The sequence below is a fragment of the Populus trichocarpa genome, chromosome 1 (assembly GCF_000002775.5).
Source record: "Populus trichocarpa isolate Nisqually-1 chromosome 1, P.trichocarpa_v4.1, whole genome shotgun sequence".
Classification (NCBI taxonomy): domain Eukaryota; kingdom Viridiplantae; phylum Streptophyta; class Magnoliopsida; order Malpighiales; family Salicaceae; genus Populus; species Populus trichocarpa.
This window is the reverse complement of record NC_037285.2, coordinates 48,328,739-48,347,821: the sequence shown is the minus strand read 5'-3', so window position 1 is coordinate 48,347,821 and position 19,083 is coordinate 48,328,739. Positions and strand designations below refer to the sequence as shown.

At 36.5% G+C, this 19,083-nt stretch overlaps 3 protein-coding genes across 12 annotated transcripts; 1 reads left to right on the top strand and 2 right to left on the bottom strand.

Annotated features, from left to right (window-relative positions):
- Positions 1-318: 318 nt before the first annotated feature.
- On the top strand, positions 319-7,039 carry LOC7480371 (protein PAT1 homolog). Of its 4 annotated transcripts, none has more exons than XM_024610029.2 (5): positions 319-696; positions 1,256-1,395; positions 2,412-2,468; positions 3,387-3,450; positions 4,271-7,039. In XM_024610029.2, the coding sequence occupies exons 1-5, from the start codon at positions 639-641 to the stop codon at positions 6,352-6,354; spliced, it is 2,403 nt and encodes an 800-aa protein (XP_024465797.1). In that variant the 5' UTR covers positions 319-638; the 3' UTR covers positions 6,355-7,039. The 4 variants fall into 4 exon arrangements, with proteins under 4 accessions (XP_024465797.1, XP_002300546.2, XP_024465801.1 ...); XM_002300510.4 differs by having other exon boundaries at positions 1,253-1,395; XM_024610033.2 differs by lacking the exon at positions 1,256-1,395.
- A 1,616-nt stretch (positions 7,040-8,655) lies between these two features.
- Positions 8,656-10,149, bottom strand: LOC7480370 (pumilio homolog 12). Its single transcript, XM_052449733.1, has one exon. It carries the CDS (start codon positions 10,147-10,149, stop codon positions 8,656-8,658), a length of 1,494 nt encoding a protein of 497 aa, XP_052305693.1.
- A 1,519-nt stretch (positions 10,150-11,668) lies between these two features.
- On the bottom strand, positions 11,669-18,238 carry LOC18096014 (BTB/POZ domain-containing protein At1g04390). 7 transcript variants are annotated; one of them, XM_024586814.2, is made up of 9 exons: positions 17,846-18,231; positions 17,641-17,767; positions 16,256-16,981; positions 15,726-16,168; positions 14,452-15,576; positions 13,209-13,361; positions 12,091-12,644; positions 11,939-11,997; positions 11,669-11,845 (listed from the first exon to the last, which is right to left on the bottom strand). In XM_024586814.2, exons 1-7 carry the CDS (start codon positions 17,968-17,970, stop codon positions 12,215-12,217), a joined length of 3,129 nt encoding a protein of 1,042 aa, XP_024442582.1. In that variant the 5' UTR covers positions 17,971-18,231; the 3' UTR covers positions 11,669-11,845; positions 11,939-11,997; positions 12,091-12,214. The 7 variants fall into 7 exon arrangements, with proteins under 7 accessions (XP_024442582.1, XP_024442587.1, XP_052311966.1 ...); XM_024586819.2 differs by lacking the exon at positions 11,939-11,997 and having other exon boundaries at positions 16,256-16,389; positions 16,474-16,981; positions 17,846-18,230; XM_052456006.1 differs by having other exon boundaries at positions 11,939-12,644.
- Between the last annotated feature and the right edge of the window lie 845 nt (positions 18,239-19,083).

The following is a 19,083-nucleotide window of genomic DNA, read 5'->3' as shown; positions in this document are numbered from 1 at the left end:
TATTTTTATTTTTAATATTAGTACATTAAAATTATTAAAATAAATATTAATTTAATATTTTTTCAAGTAAAATATATTTAAAAACAAAAACCATCGAACTCTCCGTATTAAAAAAAACCAAAACCTAATTCAGACATGAAACCAAATCATAAGTGGAGCTTGAATTATTCATAACTATTTCTATATACGAATAAAAATACCATTTTTTTTTAAATACAATGCGAATACTAAATTAAAAAAATATGAAATCAATTTTTATTTTTTTTACAAAAACTCACCGACCTCTCTTTGTATGGTCTATTCTTTGCTATATGCAATAAAAAAAAAAAAAAAAAACATATTCTAATGTTAATCGATCGTCATCTCCTTCTCTCCAGGGCTTCTCTCTTCCTTGCTTTCTAATCCAAAAAGAACTTTATAGCTTAATTAGCTTGAATCATTATCGTAGGCTAAGCAGTACCCAATTCTTCACTGTACAGAAACAAATCCTTCTCTCAACAAAAAAACCCTTAAAAGGGTTTTTAGAATTTAGTGCCTTTCTTTTGTGAGATTTGGATTTTGTTTGGGTTAGGGGTTTTGAAGTTTTCAGTTTTTGTGGGTTTAAAGATTTAAAAAAAAAAACCCAGAAGAAAGTGTAGATGATGATGGATGGGGGTAGTATTGAACAAGCTCCCAAGATTGGAGATAACTCTACAGGTTTGTTTTCGTTGTTTTATTTATTTATTTTGTAAAGATCTGTTTTGTTTCTTTTTGTGTTTGTTTCTCGAGAAAATAGAATAAAACATCATGGGATTTTGTCTAAATGGTCTGTTTAAGTTGTTTGGTTTTGTGGGTCAACGTTAAAAAATTGTAGGTTAGCTTTGTATTTGTGTAAGAATTTTTTTTTGGGTGTGTGATAGGATCTGCTTTGTTTTGAGCTTAGTAGAATTTAATGGGTATATTTGAAGTTAAATGGAACAGTTGTTTTAGCTTTAAATAGTTGAGTTGGTCCTTGATTCTTCAAATTCTATTGTTGCTTTTGATGTTAATGGCTGATATGGTAACGTTTCTTGTCATTTTTTAGTTAAAATTAGCTTCAAAGCCGAGCTTAGTGTAAATCGTAACCGCGTTCTCCTTTAAGCACTTGCCATCTAGTTGTGTGATGCATTTTTGGTTTTGTAACGTGAGTTTAGCTTCTCTAGACATGGAGCGGGTGCCATTTTACTTGGAATTGACCTGGTTTTCTCTCTCGGATTTTTTTTTTTGTGGGCAGAAGGTGCTGTATTTGATGCATCTCAATATGCATTCTTTGGTAAAGATCATGTTGAGGAAGTTGAGTTAGGTGGGTTGGAGGATGGCGAGGAGTTGCCTGCCGCTGATTTTGAAGAGGAAGAGTTTCTCTTTGATAGACAAGAGGTTCCATCCTCCCTTCATCTTGAGATCTTCTATCCTTTTTATTTGATTCTTTGATTTACATGGAAATGGAATCTTTTTGGTTCTTAGGAACGTTTACATGTTTTTTTTAGAAGAATTAGGGGAGTGTGCTATTTTGTTGTGGATATGTAGGTCTGCCAAATTGGTGTAAATTTTTGTTTTTGTTGTTTTTTTTTCCTGTGAATAAAAGAAGAATTTTGTTAAAGAGAGAAATGAATGTAGCACATCTTTAGGGTTATTTTGGTGTAGCAGATCTTCCAACTCATTGAGGAGATTGCTTCAGAGAGGATGCTTGAACTAAGTGGTTCGTTAATTTCGTTATGGGCGCTCTGCTGTCTTTTTTCCTTTACTCTTGTGAAAGAACCAGAGTGAACTATGAAAGGTGGTTCATAAGATAAGAATGAGGATCTTCTGTGGTGTATCAAGTGTCACTCTTTGTACTTTGGCAGCATTTGAAATTACCAATGCAGTATCAACAAAGGGGGTCAATATTAGGATTCTAAGTTCTGTTTAGTGCTTTGTCTAGCATCACTCATTTTGAAACAGGTCCCTCAACTATCAATCTTTAAATCCTCCAATCTCTTAGAGTCCTGACATTTAACACTTCCATTGACCTTTTGTTATGCCACTGTTCAAACAGTGAGGCATCTTGTGCTATTGCTGCACTTCATACTGGCAGCAGTTGTTGAAATTGTGGAATGGACTCCCTACCACATTACTATTGGGAACATGATCAAATACTATATCAGAAGATTTGGTAGTTGAGGGATGTGATTCAAATTGGATAATGATTGAGGGGCTGCAGGTACAAACAATCCTATTTTCTTGGTGGCTCTTCTTTTAGAATTTGGAAGCAGGGGATGAGTTCTTCAGTATTGGGTCCTAAACTCTAGAATAATGTGTGAATTTGTATGATTTGTATAAATTGGTTGTTATATCTGTCTCAAAAGCAGTAGCTAGTCTGTTGGTGCCACTAACTGTTCCTTTCTTATTTGCAGGGTGAGGTTTTACGATCTCTATCTGACATTGATGGTCTTGCAATTACATTTTCAAAGGTCAGCCCACTACTTAGACATACTATTGTGTATGCTATGAAGGTTGTATATAATATGATCTTTATTTGACAAGGTTGCATTGTAGAATATCTTTAATATATCATTCTTTTCATGTCCGCATGTGCAAACGTGTGTAACAAGCAGGAAGAAAGCCATCTGTATTCATGTATTGAGGGCCTTCTGACTGTTGAAGCAAACAAATAGGCTGGATATTTAGGCACATTTTATGTAGGATTTGAGGTTGCAACTATGTAGTTAATATGTCCTTAAACTGCTTCTGATTTTGACAAGTGAGAACTTGCTTTATGCATGCGATTCTTTTTTCATTCTATCTCCTTGCAAATTAGTCCACATGTTTGAGAATCTATCTTTAGGAGAATTTCCTATGACGGATCAGTTTTTATTTTAGTACCACACAACATCAGTTTATATATGGTATCTCCAAAGCAATCTGCCTCCATCCAGAGAGGAAAAAGGGAGAGCAATTGGAAAACTTGTTTTACTTCTGAACAAATTTGCTTATTAGTAATGTCTTCTGTGAAGGAAAGTTGAAATGCTTTGCGTTTACTTGAATTTTTTATGCTTTGATAATACTTCAACAATGTGGAGAATCTTTTGTTTTCTAGAAGATGGTTTGAGTTTAAATAAAGCAAATGACAGTGATGTTAGTTTTCAGTTGTCGGGCCTTAGCTCCGTTTGGTAAAGGAGTAGGAGTAGGTGTAATTGGTGCATATTGTAACCAATTTGGAAAAAGACGGGAAAGAAAAAGTAACCAAGTTTGTTTACTTTGGGTCTAATTGGCATGTAGCACGTATACAGGCTGTTTCTTATCTTTGTATCAGTGTCAGAAGTATCTCAAAATATTAAATTATGATGAGTTTGCTTAATTGGGTATGCTTGATTGCTCTTTTTTTGCAGTTGAACAAGGGTGTCAATGGACCGAGAAGCACTGGGATAATTAGTGATAGGGGCTCCAGAGAAAGTAAGTATTCCAATGTATAATTTACTTTATTAATGTGATTTATTAATCAATCCATGAACTTATAGTGGTATTATTTTCCCAGCAGCACCCATTTATTTTTTTGGTGTGCTGTTCTTCGTTCCAATGCTTTATCACTTTATCATGATATGATTGTTGCTAAAGTCAAGCGATTTACATTTTTTGGGTTAATGCTGCACATGGTTGAGAATCATACAAGTGGGCTATCATAACGTTCTAGGGAAATTCAGATACCTTATTGTGACTCTATTCCGGCACACTAGTGTCTTCAATTACAACCAAGATATTAATGTCAAATGTATGACAGTTTGAACATCAGAATAGAGACGGTGTTGGTAATATCTTGTTCCAGATGGAAATTTGTTGCAATAAGAAATAGACATCTACCAATGCCACTTTTTACTAAAAAGAAATGTAACTGGTATTCATTCTAGTTCTACATGAATGTTTCAGGCAGATATTTTTAATTGGCAAAGATTGTTATACTTTGTGATTTTTTTTACTTGAGTTCCTTCAGTCTTATCAATTGCATTTAAATTTAATGATAGACTAGGTAAATGCAGTTCAAAGTTAGCCCAAAAAGGGTGTAGGTTTGCTCGTTGGGCAAGTTGGAATTCTGGACTTGGCAGAACAGAATCAATATGCTTGACATTTGTTCTGCAATGATATTTCGAAATTCTTTATTATGATGATGCACTTGCACCTTTTTTTTTTTAATCCGTGTTCAATAGTGTAGTGAATTATAAAAAAACAAAAAAATAGGCAATTTTTCCAACTTTGGATCTGTGATAAAACCTTCCAGGTTCATCTGCTGCTGAATGGGCACAGGGAGAGGATTTTCCTAATTGGTTTGACCAGCAGCTACTTGACCAAGATGGCGTTGAGGATGGCACAAGATGGTCGTCGCAGCCATATTCTTCTACTGCTCGCGTTGCAGAATCAAAGCATCTATACCGAACCTCTTCATACCCTGAGCAGCAGCAGCAGCAGCAGCAGCAGCAACCACACCACCAACACTACTCTAGTGAACCTATTCTTGTGCCAAAATCTTCTTACACTTCAAATCCTCCCCTGGGTGGCCAATCTCCACAGTCCTCACCGAACCGCAGTCATCTAAATATTCAATATCTTGCTGGTGGCCACCAAATAGCATTATCTCCCTTCTCTAATTCTCAGCTTCCATTGAGCAGCTTACATCATGGATCACCACATTACGGTGGGAATTTGCCTCAATTCAGTTCTGGTCTTTCTGCTAATAGCCGGCCACCAAGCCAACAATGGGTCAACCATACAGGCTTATATCCTGGAGATCATCCCAACCGCTTGACCAATATGTTGCAACCACCATTATCTCATCAGAATGGGATCATGCCTCCACAGTTGATCCCACAACTTCAGTCACAACAGCATAGGTTGCACCCCCCAGTTCAGTCATCATCTGGCCATTTATTGGGCATGCAATCTCAAGTGTTCAATCCCCATCTCTCTTTATCCCCGCCAATGACGAACAACTTTGACACAATGCTTGGTCTGACCGATAGAGATCAAAGACCAAAATCAGTTCAGAAAGTTAGACCAATGGTGCGTTATCCTCAACAAGGCTTTGATGTCAATGGTCAGAAGTTTGATATTGGCTGGCCGCAGTTCAGATCCAAGCATATGACTACTGATGAAATTGAAACTATTCTCAGAATGCAGCTAGCTGCAACACACAGTAATGACCCATACGTGGATGATTATTATCACCAGGCTTGCCTTTCAAAAAAAACAGCCAGGGCAAAGCTCAGACATCATTTCTGCCCAATTCACTTGAGGGATCTTCCTCCCCGAGCACGAGCTAATGCTGAGCCGCATGCTTTTCTCCAGGTCGATGCTCTTGGAAGAATTCCTTTCTCTTCGATTCGTAGGCCTCGTCCTCTTCTTGAAGTTGAACCTCCAAATTCTACTGGTGGTGGTAATACCGAGCAGAATTCTGCTGAGAAGCCCCTAGAACAGGAGCCAATGCTTGCAGCTAGAGTCACAATTGAAGATGGTCTTTGCCTTCTTCTTGATGTAGATGATATTGATCGTTTTCTAGAATTCAATCAGTTCCATGAGGGTGGAACCCAGTTGAGACGCAGGAGGCAGGCCTTGTTGGAAGGGCTGGCAGCATCCATGCAATTGGTTGACCCTCTCGGCAAGAATGGCCACACAGTTGGACTTGCTCCCAAGGATGATTTTGTTTTCTTGCGTTTAGTATCTCTTCCCAAGGGACAGAAGCTCCTTGCAAGGTACCTTCAACTTATTTTTCCGGGTGGTGATCTCATGCGGATTGTCTGCATGGCCATTTTTCGTCATTTAAGGTTTTTGTTTGGAGGTCTCCTGTTTGATATTGGAGTTGCAGAAACCACAAATAACCTTGTAAGGTCTGTATCATTATGTGTTCGTCGCATGGATCTTTGTTCACTCAGTGCCTGTCTTGCTGCAGTGGTTTGCTCCTCAGAGCAGCCGCCCCTTCGCCCCCTTGGAAGCTCAGCTGGAAATGGGGCTTCCCTCATATTATTGTCTGTGTTGGAGAGAGCAACTGAACTATTAAATGATCTTCATGATGCTAGCGACTACAATGCGACAAATGGGGCACTTTGGAAGGCCTCATTTGATGAGTTTTTTAGCCTGCTTATTAAATATTGCATAAATAAATACGATGGTATTATGCAGTCTTCTCTATCAGATTCAGATCCAGCTGAATCTATTAAGAGGGAACTACCTATGGAGCTCTTGCGTGCAAGTGTTCCCCTCACTAATGACTACCAGAAAAAGCTGTTATATGATCTTTCCCAGCGTTCCTTAGTTGGTCAGGATGGTGATAATGGTGGTGACATCAATTCTGAAGTGGTTCTGAGTTAATATGAACCTACATGAAAGTCTGATACCAGGTCACCAAGAAACACAGTTCTGTACAAGTGAATATAGCTCAGAGATATTGTTGGACCAGCAATATCTTAAGGATGCATTTAATTTGTTCTCCCACCACAGCTAATTCAGAATACACGAACTAAATGAAGCAGAGGCTTTGGGATCAATCTGTCATGAGAGTCAGCTTAGCTTTTTGGATTTAGTTTTATTTTTTTGTCATTTCTACTCAATTCCATGCTACTGCCTTGACAAAGCTTGTACAAGGCCTCTCCTGTGTTGTGGTAGAATTCTGTTGGGTTTTTGTCATTTCTCCAGTCCTTTTACCTTTTTGTCTCAAGAGCCTATTTTGATGCTCTGTTTCTGGATATGGAGATGTAGCGGGGTAGTTTGTACAGGGTTTGCAAAGAGGTTTCCCACTTTCCTGTACTATTTGTTATCAAGGAGGTGGGGTGGATGTGATTTTCATGTTCTGGTAGGGGCTATGTGACATCCTTGTGTAGTAAATGGCAATAAAGCCAAGCAGATGCTGATGGTTGTCGAATAAGGCTGCGATGGAGTTTGAATTTTTCAAGTAATTACCAAGTTTGCCTGTAACAATAGATGGTTGTCCGTCAGTTGTTTCTCTAATAACTATCGTTTATATTGCATTAATGCTATACAGCATGTGTTTCTTCTATTCCCTTGTAATTATTCTACTGTGCTATGTTTGATATTTGTGGAGAGATGATTTTTTTTCCTCCTTTTTTTTGAGCCATTGCTGATCTATGTTTTCTGTCAATCGTTGCTGACCAACGTTTGTGTTTGAACATTATTGTATTGGGTGGTGATGAATCTTTTGGTCTCAGGACTTGTACAGTGCGGTTATTTTTCACTGCTCTGGTTTTGGAAAAGAATAGATGGAGAAACCTTTGGATGGTTTGGATTCTATGTAACAGCTTGTGCTGGTAACTGTGGATTACCTTGCAATGGCTTTGAATAGACAAGAGAGTGAAAAGTGCAGGTGTCTTTGTTACTTACGGCAGTCTATTCGCTTGGACCTTGGATTTTGTTATTGAACTAGAAGAAAACCCTATAAATTTGCGATGAGCAATGCTCCCTTGAACTAGATGCAGCCATGTTTACAAGAACAAGTTCGAGTTAGGTAATTCATGCAATGGCGTCTGCGTGTTACTGGTTCAACTCTACCTATGAACCTGCCATGTGCATATTAAATCCTCCTAAGGGTGAGGGCATTGACTTGAACACACTTGGATTAATTAGCACCAAATTATTTCTGCTGTTACAGACAGATGATCATCTAAATCTTACAGGGCAAAATTATGGACTACAATGCTTGTCGTAAAAAACTCAATGTGTCTTCAACATTTATGTAACGTTTGATTACTATTTTAAAATAGAAAAGCTTACTATTTCAAAATAGAAAAGGAGAGACGAGACAATGAGGATTGAAAAGATATGTCTCATGTCCTTCAAATTCACTCCAAAACCGTACAAGAAACAGATTTATTTTATGTTTTCTATGATCAACTCGTCTTGTCAAAGAAGTGGAATTCCAAGAAAACGGGGACATTCAATTATTTTGCAACGAAGGTATAGTGCTGAAGGAGAAGTCTATGCAAGGCTGGATACTACTCGTTCTCTATTCAAATTCCACTCAAACATATTGCTTGCAAATAAGGCAAGGCTTAAAACATGATCTGTCATAATTGCTTCATGCAAAATCCCTCTGTTATGTTTTTTTTCTCGTCAAATCTTTCTATCAGTGAAGCTAGTTTTTTCTTTCGTGAATAATTTACCTTTAAATTTATTCTACCTTTAAAACACTACTTTATCTTATGCGATCATAACAAGTTCAGAGTAATATAAAGTTTTTAAGTTTTTATGATGTCATTTAATAATTTAAGCCTTTGAATTAAGATGTTTTTTTAATATAATATTAAAATTTTAATGATTAAACGATTAAGAATTTGAATCTGAATTATAATACAGAAAAGAAAGACGAATTTAATTGGAATAAGTTTCGGTGTTGCGGAACAAAAAAAGACAATAACCATTTAACTAATTGCTTATGTTAATATTTCCCTTCTGGACTGCAGAACAACATTACATTACGAAAAGTAAATATGACAACAACAAAAAGGATTGCCTAAAAATGGACAGAGGAAGAAGAAGGGGGGAATCTCATCTCAAATTCCCCGAAGACCCTTCTTCAAACACTAAGAGACAGCTAACTCTTACGGATGAAGTAGCACAGTGAAGACATAATGAGAACAAAACAGGAACTGCATGAAACTACACCTTCGTAACTGACTGTCCACCGGTGATCAAATTGAAGACATTCCTTCCGTATCCAGACTGCAGAATGCTAAGATGCGGCTTCAGGCGCGACAAAAGTTTGTGGTAGAGTGGACTGCCTGATTTCTTGGTGACTTTCAGTGCTTTCTGGATCACATAATTACCAAATGCATCTTTAGCAACATGCAATAGTGTGTTGGTGTTGCTTAGAAAATTCTCAATTATCCAACCCTTCCACTCTGTATCCAAGCATTTTTCGACAATATGACTGCCTCCTTTCTGCAAGGATATGGTTTCATAATGGCCTATAAGGAGATGACATACATTTTGGGTGAATAAAGGATTATTGAGTGATATGACCTTCTGAATCACATAGTTCCCTTCCGGATCCTGCGACAGGAATACTGCATTTCTAGATAGGATATTCAGGAGCCGATATCTTTGCAGACCTTGGATGGTGTTAATGACCCTGATTAAGGCTATGGATCCTTCATGGTCTATTGCTAAATCAAGACACCATGTAATGGCTGCTTCATATAATGCCTTGTTATCTTCAGCTCTCAGGTGGTTTAAGCACTCCGATACAACATACGAACCTATCCGATTGGTCATGATCAGAAGAAACGCAGCACACAGATTGTTGGTCACGAACGAAATCAAATGTGATCTCCTGAGTATTCTAATGACCTTCTTTATCAAGTTCGAACCGTGTGTGTGGAATGTCAATGCAATAAAAATGGACAAGTCCTTGGTTATCACATATGTAATCAATTTCAACTGTTGATGATTCAATGAATCAATTAGCTCAGAAAAGACTTGCCATCCATGTTGATTAAGCATCAGCTCGAAAAAAATGGGGATTCCTCTTGATGACAAGTCCAAAACTTTCTTGCATATCTGACATGTAATCTCTGGGTCCCTCAAACTCAATAAGCCATGAAGTGTTCTTGAACCATCTTTGTCTAAACAATAGTTGACAAATCTATCTCCTTGAAGCAGACAAATGAAGTTCCTTACGTTGTTAGGCTTTTCTTGATTCTTCACCACACTGTAATCACTTAGTCCTGTGTTAGAACCAACAATACTTGCTCCCTCATCGACGACAGAACCACTCGGAGAGTAGTTTAAATTCGGAACAAAACTCTTTGCCCCGGACTGCAATCTTGAACCTTGGAAATCCCATCCATCGCCCATACTGTTTGATCCCCAGATAGTTCCAGGAAACAGTGGCGGTGGAACTAGAGTCGATTTCGCAAACCCGGCCTGATACTGTGGTAACCCATTAATCCTGGTTTCTTGAATTCCTTGTAAAGAACCACCATTAGCAGCCAAAAGGCAGTTCCTTGGAGAAAAACCCTGACGGTTTTTTGTGCCAGTTCTCCCTTCTGTCAAGGAAAGATTGGCGACAGAAAGCATAAGGTTTTTGACAGAAGGACCTGAAGGCGCAGCAGAAGACATTGAGTTATCAGAAGAACCTGAAGATGTCTCCATCGAAAAAGAGGATACCGAAAAGAATACAAGAATTAGAACACAAATATGAATAAACAAGCCTCTCCTGGTTTTATAGAGCGGCATGGTAGAGGAGAGTGCATTATTCCTTGTTGGTTTAGGATTCCTTGTGTGTCAAGGGAAGGGTTTTATTTCTTGTGGAACTATGATTCCGAATTCGGAAAGGATAAGCTGCTAATCTTTAGGATTTGGTTTCTGCTAAACTAGCCGGTAAAGCTGTAAGAGAAATCAAATCATAAACAATCAGTTTAAGCTCTATAAATTAATATTTTTTAGATTTCATTGTTATTGTTATATTATTTAAATTTCAAAACGACCCGGACCGGACCGAATAAAAATATTATTTAATCAAGGTTATTAATTTATCTAGCTCATATGATATATATAATAATGCTTTCTTTCATTGTTTCAAATATGATTCTTCTACAGTGCCATTTGCGAAATCTTCATGGAGAGAGATGCGATGATGATTGTTTTTTGAGCACTTGGATTATGATTTGGCAACCATTTCGTAACGCAGCTTGAACTAATTAAATAAGGAATGAACCCTAGATGTATTGTTATTCTTACACTAAAAGGTAAAAAGTCTGAATAATATTCTATCAGTAAAAACTTATTCTACAAATAACTTGTAACCGAGAGATAAAAGTAATTTCTAAAAATAATTTGAAAAGAAAGAAAAAAAAAACTAAAAAGCTGGGAAATACAGAGAAAAAAAAGACCAAAATTATATAGGAAAATACTAAAAACTCAAAAATAATATCTTTTAAGTCTAATTTGAGGATATTATTAACCTCAGCTGGTTATAAATATCTTAATAAAATTTCAGCATATTTTGTAAAAAAAATCCTTCTTTTCATATGATCGATAAATAAATATATCTACTAAACATTCCAGATGACCTAATTTTAACAAATCCACATCTCATAGCTCATATTCTCCAAAATCTCCTGCATTAGTTTTTAGGTATTTGTATGAGATCGAAGCACACGACGGCTTTGATTTGTCTACGTGAGACTGATTCAACAGCTTGGTATAAACCTAGTATGTGCATATTGAATCCTGTCACAGGTGAGTGCATTATTCTCCTACCACTTGAATAGAAAATGGGTTGTGAATAATGTTCACTTGGATCTATCTCCAAAAGAAATCAATTTAAGGCTACTAGGTTTTACCATGATTTGGGAGCTGGAAATCTTGCTAATATTCTTAAAGCTGAGGCATGAACTCTCAACAATAGCTACAGCTTTCATGCACTTGTTCGTGGATCTTTTCACCGGCTCGAGTTTAATTTACTTGCTAGTGCTATTGACAGCAAGCGATTAGCAGAAATATTGCCTCCTTTTCATGGTGATATGGGGTCAATATACTGGTGTTTTGGAGACTCAAACGATTTATGATGATGTGGAGATTGATCATCCGATATCCTAGCAGGCCTTGCATGGTGTTAATGGCCATTATGAAGGCTATGGATCCTTCATGGTCTATTGCTAAATCAAGACAACATGAAATAGCTGCTTCATATAGTATAACTTGTTATCCGCAGCACTCGAGTGGTTAAGCACTTCGATACAAGATAGGAACCTATCCGACTCTTCGGATAAAACGCAGCACAGAGATTGTTGGTCACAAAAGAAATGAAAATCAATCGATGTTCCCCAGGTTGCAATCTTGAACCCTGAAAAATACCCATGAAAATTTTAGATTTGAGATTGGCAAATAAGTGCGCCCTCCACCAATGTAGTGTGGGTAAGTCATAAAGTAGTAGCACCTAAATTCAAAAGACACTATCGTCTATTGCTCTTCCCAGAAATGCTAGAAACTATGACCCTGGTTTGTGGAATTAATGTAAAATGATTAGCAGAAGACCAAGTATCAAAACCTAATTTCATTAAAACTATGTCTAACTATACAAGAACTCACCGGCAGGCAAACACATCTGCATTCCTCAGTTCCGTTGCATTTGGAGATCTTAAGTTTCAACTTCTGTCTTGTGCTCGAAAATTCAAACCATCCAGGGAAAAGTAAATCAACTTGGAAAGTCTCACTACCCTTCTTGAGAAAGCCGAACAGAGGCATCACGAATCATATCAACTAGCTCTTCATTCAGTGCTTCAAGATCACCTGTGTGGCATAGTTGACGATAGAAAGGGGCAAGGTAATTTGCAGCAACTTCAGCCAATTTCCAAAGAGATAACTCTGAAGCAATCTTGATTATTTTAATAGACAGCTGTCTGGCTGAATCCAGACAAGATACAATCACTTTGTAGCTGATATCCTGAACGTCTTCCAAAAACCAGAATTCAGCTAGCCAGCAAAGCTCCAGATATTGTTGCAGCTGATGTAGCTTTTCCTCATCATCCATATTATCCCATAAACAACCAGAGGGAGGTTTAGGCAACTCATCAGTGTAGAACCAGTTCACTAGCTTAATCATTGCCTCCCAACTGACAGGAACCTCTATGGTTTGGGAGCGACTGTATGCATAAATAACATGAGAAATGTCACAAAAACAGGAAGAAAAAAAAATCCAAAGCAATGAAATTGGAGAGCAGGAATGTCGGTTGTCAAGGAAACATAGAAAAGAAAGACTTCTAAAACTACTATTTCAGAGATTGTTTATTATAATATGAATACCAGTTACAAAAAGACTTGCAAGAAAGCTAAACAAGCTAGGTCACTACGTGAAATCTCCATAACCCAGTACTTGTCCACCATAGGTGAATACTTGTATGATAAATATCCCACTATTTTAGCATGCAGCGGACAGCTATGTCCTGCATACACACATATGCCCTTGGATTACCTAGACTCTTCCAATCTCACCACGTAGCACCCACTTTCCCCAAATACAAGATAAGTTGGACAATAAGAAAATAAAATAGTAAGCTGCCTAGCAAATTATTTATCACAGCTGCATACAATAAGATGCAGACAAACCCTTGACGTTGTATTATAAGTTTCAACACTTTCAATCAATTAAATGAACCAACAAACAAGTGTGAAATGAAGTTCTATACTCAAAACACTAATGCATGTACCTCTCTCGCATGCCTGATTGAAACAAAGCCCGCAAATAATCACAACTAGATGACAATACAACTTTGTGAGCATGCATGTGCGGCAATGACAGGGAGCACGTTCTACATTTCCAGCAGATTGATTCAGTTTCTTTTGGCTTCAAAATGATGTCCCTAAAATCAGAGACAAACTGAATTACACCAACAGCTCCAAAAGATTAGCCACATGAAGGTAGCAAACACAATACAGATTCACCTAAAAACTTCTATTCCAAAGTTACAAATTTAGTCAAACATCCTATCAACTAAGATGCATATACCAAATAAACTGTAGAATTTAAAACCATAAATCCCATGCAATAGAAGATTCACAAGTAACAGGAGGAATGAGCAGAAAAGCCCTTTCTGGGTGGGGGAACTCTTCCTTTGACTTGGATGGACAGGCTAGCAAACTTATGGGGAAAGAGTCACACACGAGGTCCATCAGCGTAGATCTCATATTAACTATCCATCAAGGGTATAGCACGCTATCTAGTTTTGCTGGAAAGCAGTTTGGTGCTGTTAGAAAAGATTTAAACATAAGAAAAGGCAATGATTTTATGTTGAGCTCCATCTATTCTTCTAATTGTAGACTATAAAAGAGATCCAACTAACCACTGGGAAAAACAGTTTGTGGAGCTTACAATTTACCATCTCATGATATAAAAAATTATTATCTCACAAGTCTAGAACATACAGTGTAATCCTAGAATATACATGTACACCCATCATTGCTTAGCTAGATATAAATGGCAGGAACAAGTACAAGCTAAACTGCAAACCTGAACACAGATTTGACAAAAAAAAATATGAAACAAGTCAAAATAAAAAAATAAAAATAAGAAGAAAAAAATAACACAAGGACATGAGAAAAAAGGGAAGGAAATAAAGAAGAAAAAATAAAAGCCATTTTGGAAAACATCTATGATTTTTCTCTTGTGTGTGCCTAGTTGAAGGGTGAATTCCAACTAATTGTACAAAAAGCAAGTTAAAATCAGAGAATGGCAATATAAACTATCACAACTGCCGTGTACACTGAACAAATGCAAACTAGAGGGCGCCTCAGAAAGGAAAAAGCCCAAAGGCTGCCTGTTCAATTACCCTTCTATAGAGGATCACGTATCATTTCAAGAGACCTTAGTGAACAAAAATGTAAAAGGATAAGACACGCTGATCCAACACAATGAAAAATGTCCTTAGGCACAAATCAAGAAGCAAACCATACGAAAAGTGATGCCCAGTCGGAGCAAGAGCAGGGGTAAGATCATAGATGGGGAAAAGAGTGCCCCACTTTGGACGTCTTCTGCCAAGCATTGTTGATAGAGGTTGCAAACTACAATGTTTAGCAAGAATCTTCAATTTCTTCACATGTTCATCACCGGCATGCAGATATCCTAAGTAAACAAATTCCAACAACTTGGACAGTGCCTGGTTATCAACGTGTGAAGATAAGCGAATATCTTTCTTAAATGTGTGAAGATAAGAAGAACCACCAGATGCTTTCTCATCATGAGATAATTCTTCAGGAGGCAGCAATGATGGACATCGAATGGCAAGAACGACACCATGAACACTCATAGACTCCCCTTTTGCGAGGATGATTCGTGTATCTGCAAATTCATTCTCATCAAGTGCCTTCCCTATACGCCTCCCAAGTTTACAAGGAAAACCATAAAATCCAAAGTAACTTAGAATGTATGCAGCATTCCATTTCAGCCCAAGAGCAGAGTTGTCACTGCAAATTTCCTGAAGCATTCTAACAAACTGAGCTTCAGTATATTCCACCTGGCCAGAAAAAATGTCAACATTTTTGCTTATAGATCCATAGTGTAGTAACTCAGCTAGCCCCCACAACCCATACAATAAAAGTATGTCATTGCCTTCCCAGTCTTCCTTGCACACCCAACAACAAAGCCTCTGACTGAATATATTATGCAAATGAGGAGCAAAGCTCAGCCTTCCTATATGGACATCATTGCTTAGGCACCACTTTATAAAAGCCAGTAGTGTCTTTACTCCTTCACTTTTAACAATGTAACTTCGGTACCATGGCAAACAAGCACAGCATGTCAAAGCCACCAAGTTTATGCCAGTTTGAAGCATATCTGGTATTCCAAAATTATCCCTTGTCAATGTAAAATTGAGAACGCGCAACGAGTGTTTCAAATATTCCTTGCCAGTTGGCTTTAGAATTTCAGACAGCATAGACCTGGCTTTTGATGCAATGTATTTGCAGGGAGAATAAATCATCATAAGAACTGCCCTTGATGCTGATTCACTTCTGAACGTCTCGGACAGATCACTTTGGCATATTTGCCATCCTTTACGAACTAAATCCGTAAAAGTTAAGCTATCAAAGGAATATGCAATCAAAAAGAAGCATTAATCAGTAACTAGGAGAAAGGGGTCCAGAACACAAAGGTTGATCACTAGGATATTAAAAATCTACTTGGCTCCAGGAAAACAAGGCAAGTTTAGAAGATATGAGCAGTATATTACCATGCACATCTAATAAGCATATCAATGAGAAGTTCATGACTATGAATGTTGGGGTTGAAATCTTCCCTACAGTTTATTGCCAGCCATCCGAGAATATCCCACATGTATGGCCTCAAAACAAGAAGAACATCAGCATTGAGAGCCTCCTGTGCTTCAGACATCTGTTCTTCAAGTGTCAAAAGGTGTACAGACTGTCCATTCTGAAACTTTTCAAGAAGAAGATCAAGTAGGACCTTGTCAATTCCTTTCTTCCAAAAATAATCATGATGTTCCCCATCCCAGCGAATTATAAGAGCCAAGCGACAAGCTTCCACTAACAAAGACATCTGGTCATTTGCAATCTTCCCCGAGCTCAAGGTCCATCCAGTCATTCCATCAATTATAGCTTTAACAATAGGCTCGCAGCATAAGCTCAGCATTTTTAAACATCCCTGTTTATTTGTCTGGGCAATAGATGATGCACAATAACTTACACACAGTTAACGTGTCTCAATTAGACATCTTGTGAAAGAACAGTTTACAATTATTACCGCTAAGCGTTGGGCAAGTCTAAATCCTTCCATCTGAACAGAAAGAGGGCGGGATCTACCCATGCAGAGAACCATCATTTGTAGAAGGGCTTCCCCATTTTGAAGAAGCTTCATGGCCCCATTACCACATAGAGCTGGCATACAAATCAAGAGTCGTTGTTTAACAATTTTGAGCCTTATAGAATTCATAAAGAAGAACTCAGTGCATATGATTATACCTATCCCTGAATATAACTTCAAAAGTGCAACCTTAATGGAAACATCAGGATTTTCGTGCATAGCCTCTAGAACTTCCATCAATTTAGTATCATTCCAGACAGAGAACCGAGAAGCAGACCACTTTTGCAGTATTGTACTCAAAAGAGAAGCCATCTCTTGGAAATATTCAGTAGACATAGGACCACCAGAAAATTCCCGTATACCACTAACAATAAGGAAAACAGTTTTTGTTTCACTCAGAATCTCCCAAACACTTTTCTCCCTGGTTGCACTCAGATTCGAGAGAATCATATTCAAAGCAGTGGCACAAGCAATTGAGACTTCCATTCGACAGGAAGATAGCAAGGATGCTAGAGGGTGAACCAGATACAATGAATATGGTTGCAGTATTGAATTGGGTATAATGCGGATCAACTTTACAACCACATTTGCTGCTATACTCAATACAGCCTCACTTTTATGTTGAAGAATCCATACCAATGCCCAAACTATATCGGCCACGGAATCCTGAAAATTGAAGGCAAAAGATAGATGCACTAACGTATAAACTATCATTATTGATCATTACCTTTAACTAAGTGAGAGATAATACCACAGACATGCAACCTTTGCAAGTCCCATCAAATATCATCCAAAAACTCCTTGTTTCCTAATGAATAACACTAGAGATACCAACACTCTCACTAACTAACAGCTTACAAATGTTACTTCATCAAAAAATTTAATTCCAATGAATCATAATACATATTCAAAGTGATAACAACCACATTACCATGCAAGTTAAGATTCAGGTTTTGGTGAAAAGAATTAGTATATTTAGTTTACTGTTTCTTAACACACCATCGTAAGTCAACGAGTTGATCCTCTAAAAATTTCAAAAGCAAAAGAAAGATGCTCAGCACATAAAAGTTTTAATCAACACGGAAGATATGCATAAAAGCTGATAAATCTTAATCAATTGGATTATAATTAAATAAAACCAGCACATCAATAAATAGCTATGCTCGGAATTAGATCGAAACAAATCTGCATTCGCCAGCGCATATGTTTTGGATTTTTAAGTGTGACTGATAACAACAGCAAAAACAACACTGATAACAACAACAACTTCACTGTAAAAAACTAACCTCAATTAGAACAAGAATCATAGTAATTATGTTTGTTACCTTAACAAGAGGATGATGTAAAGTGTCTGGCGAGGCAGACTCAATGAAGGAAGAAATGGAGCGGACGACATGCCGTTGGATTTCAATATCTGTACACTTCCATTTCCACTCTTTTCCTTCAGAATATCTGTCAATTTTTAAACACAAAATTGATTCATAATCAAAACCTAAAAATAACCTAAAATTAAAATTAAAAAGAACAGACCTGGTACCGAGGTTGAGAGCATGATAGAGACGTTGATGGAGAGTGAACATGTGACCGCTTATGCCTCTGTTGTTCTCTGTCGCTGCTGCTGCTGCTGCTGCTGCTGCTTGTTTTGAAGATCTCATTTTGTTTTTGTTTTCGAAAACAAAGATGTAAAATTTAGAGAAAATAAATAGATAAATAAATTACAGTGAATTTGTGGGTTTTCTTTTTCTTTTTAATGATGCTTTAGCTGCTTGCTGCAATGCAATGTCATACTCCTATATAGCCGGAAGAAAACACCGACCACCGCCGCAACTTGCTTCACGTAAGTCGTCACTACTCTGTCCTTTTTATCTTTTTTGTTCTCCTACAAATCTCCTCAAAAGTAGTTTTTTTTTTTTTTCTAATTTATTTTACTTTTGATTAGTCTCTAAAAAATCGACAAACAAATTCAGATATAAGAAGGAAGTTTAGTGATTAAGATGAAAAAGGTGGATATAAGCATTAAAAAAAAAAACTGTAAGAAACATAAATTAATTTTAATATATTAATATTAAAAATAATTTTTTTAAAAAAATAGAAAATATTATTTTAATATATTTATAATCAAAAAAATATTTTAAAATGTTTATATATACTTCAATTAATAGTAATGTTATATTTTTTTATTATTATTGATTTGACCAAAATTGAGATTGGATTTGTTTTAAATGAACTACAGCTGAAACTCATTTGAATTAAATGGATTTTATTTATTTAATATTTTATTTAATTTAATTAAAAAACTCAAAATTAATTCAAGTCAATTCTAAAATAATATTATTTTAATTAATAATTTATTGAAGAGTGTAGTAATGTTTTCTAAAAATATATTTACCTTTAAAAAATAATAAATTAATATTTTTAATATTTTTTTAGATTTTGATGTGTTAGTATTAAAAATAAAAATTATTTTAATGCATTTTAAAATAAAAAATACTTTAAAAAATATCCTACTATAATATCAAACAAACATTAAAAAAATTGAAATAATAATATTCTAAATATTTTTTTTTAATAATATTATTTTAGATAAAAAAAAATCTTGAAGCTAACTTAGCTAAAACTGACTTAAATATGATTAAGTCAACTGAGCTATAAATTAACGGATAAATCTTTATATTTTACCGGTTTAATACTTAAAATAATTAAAAAAATAAATGTGATTTAAATTATATTATCGGGTTGACCTGATGATGACAGATAATGACCGTGTG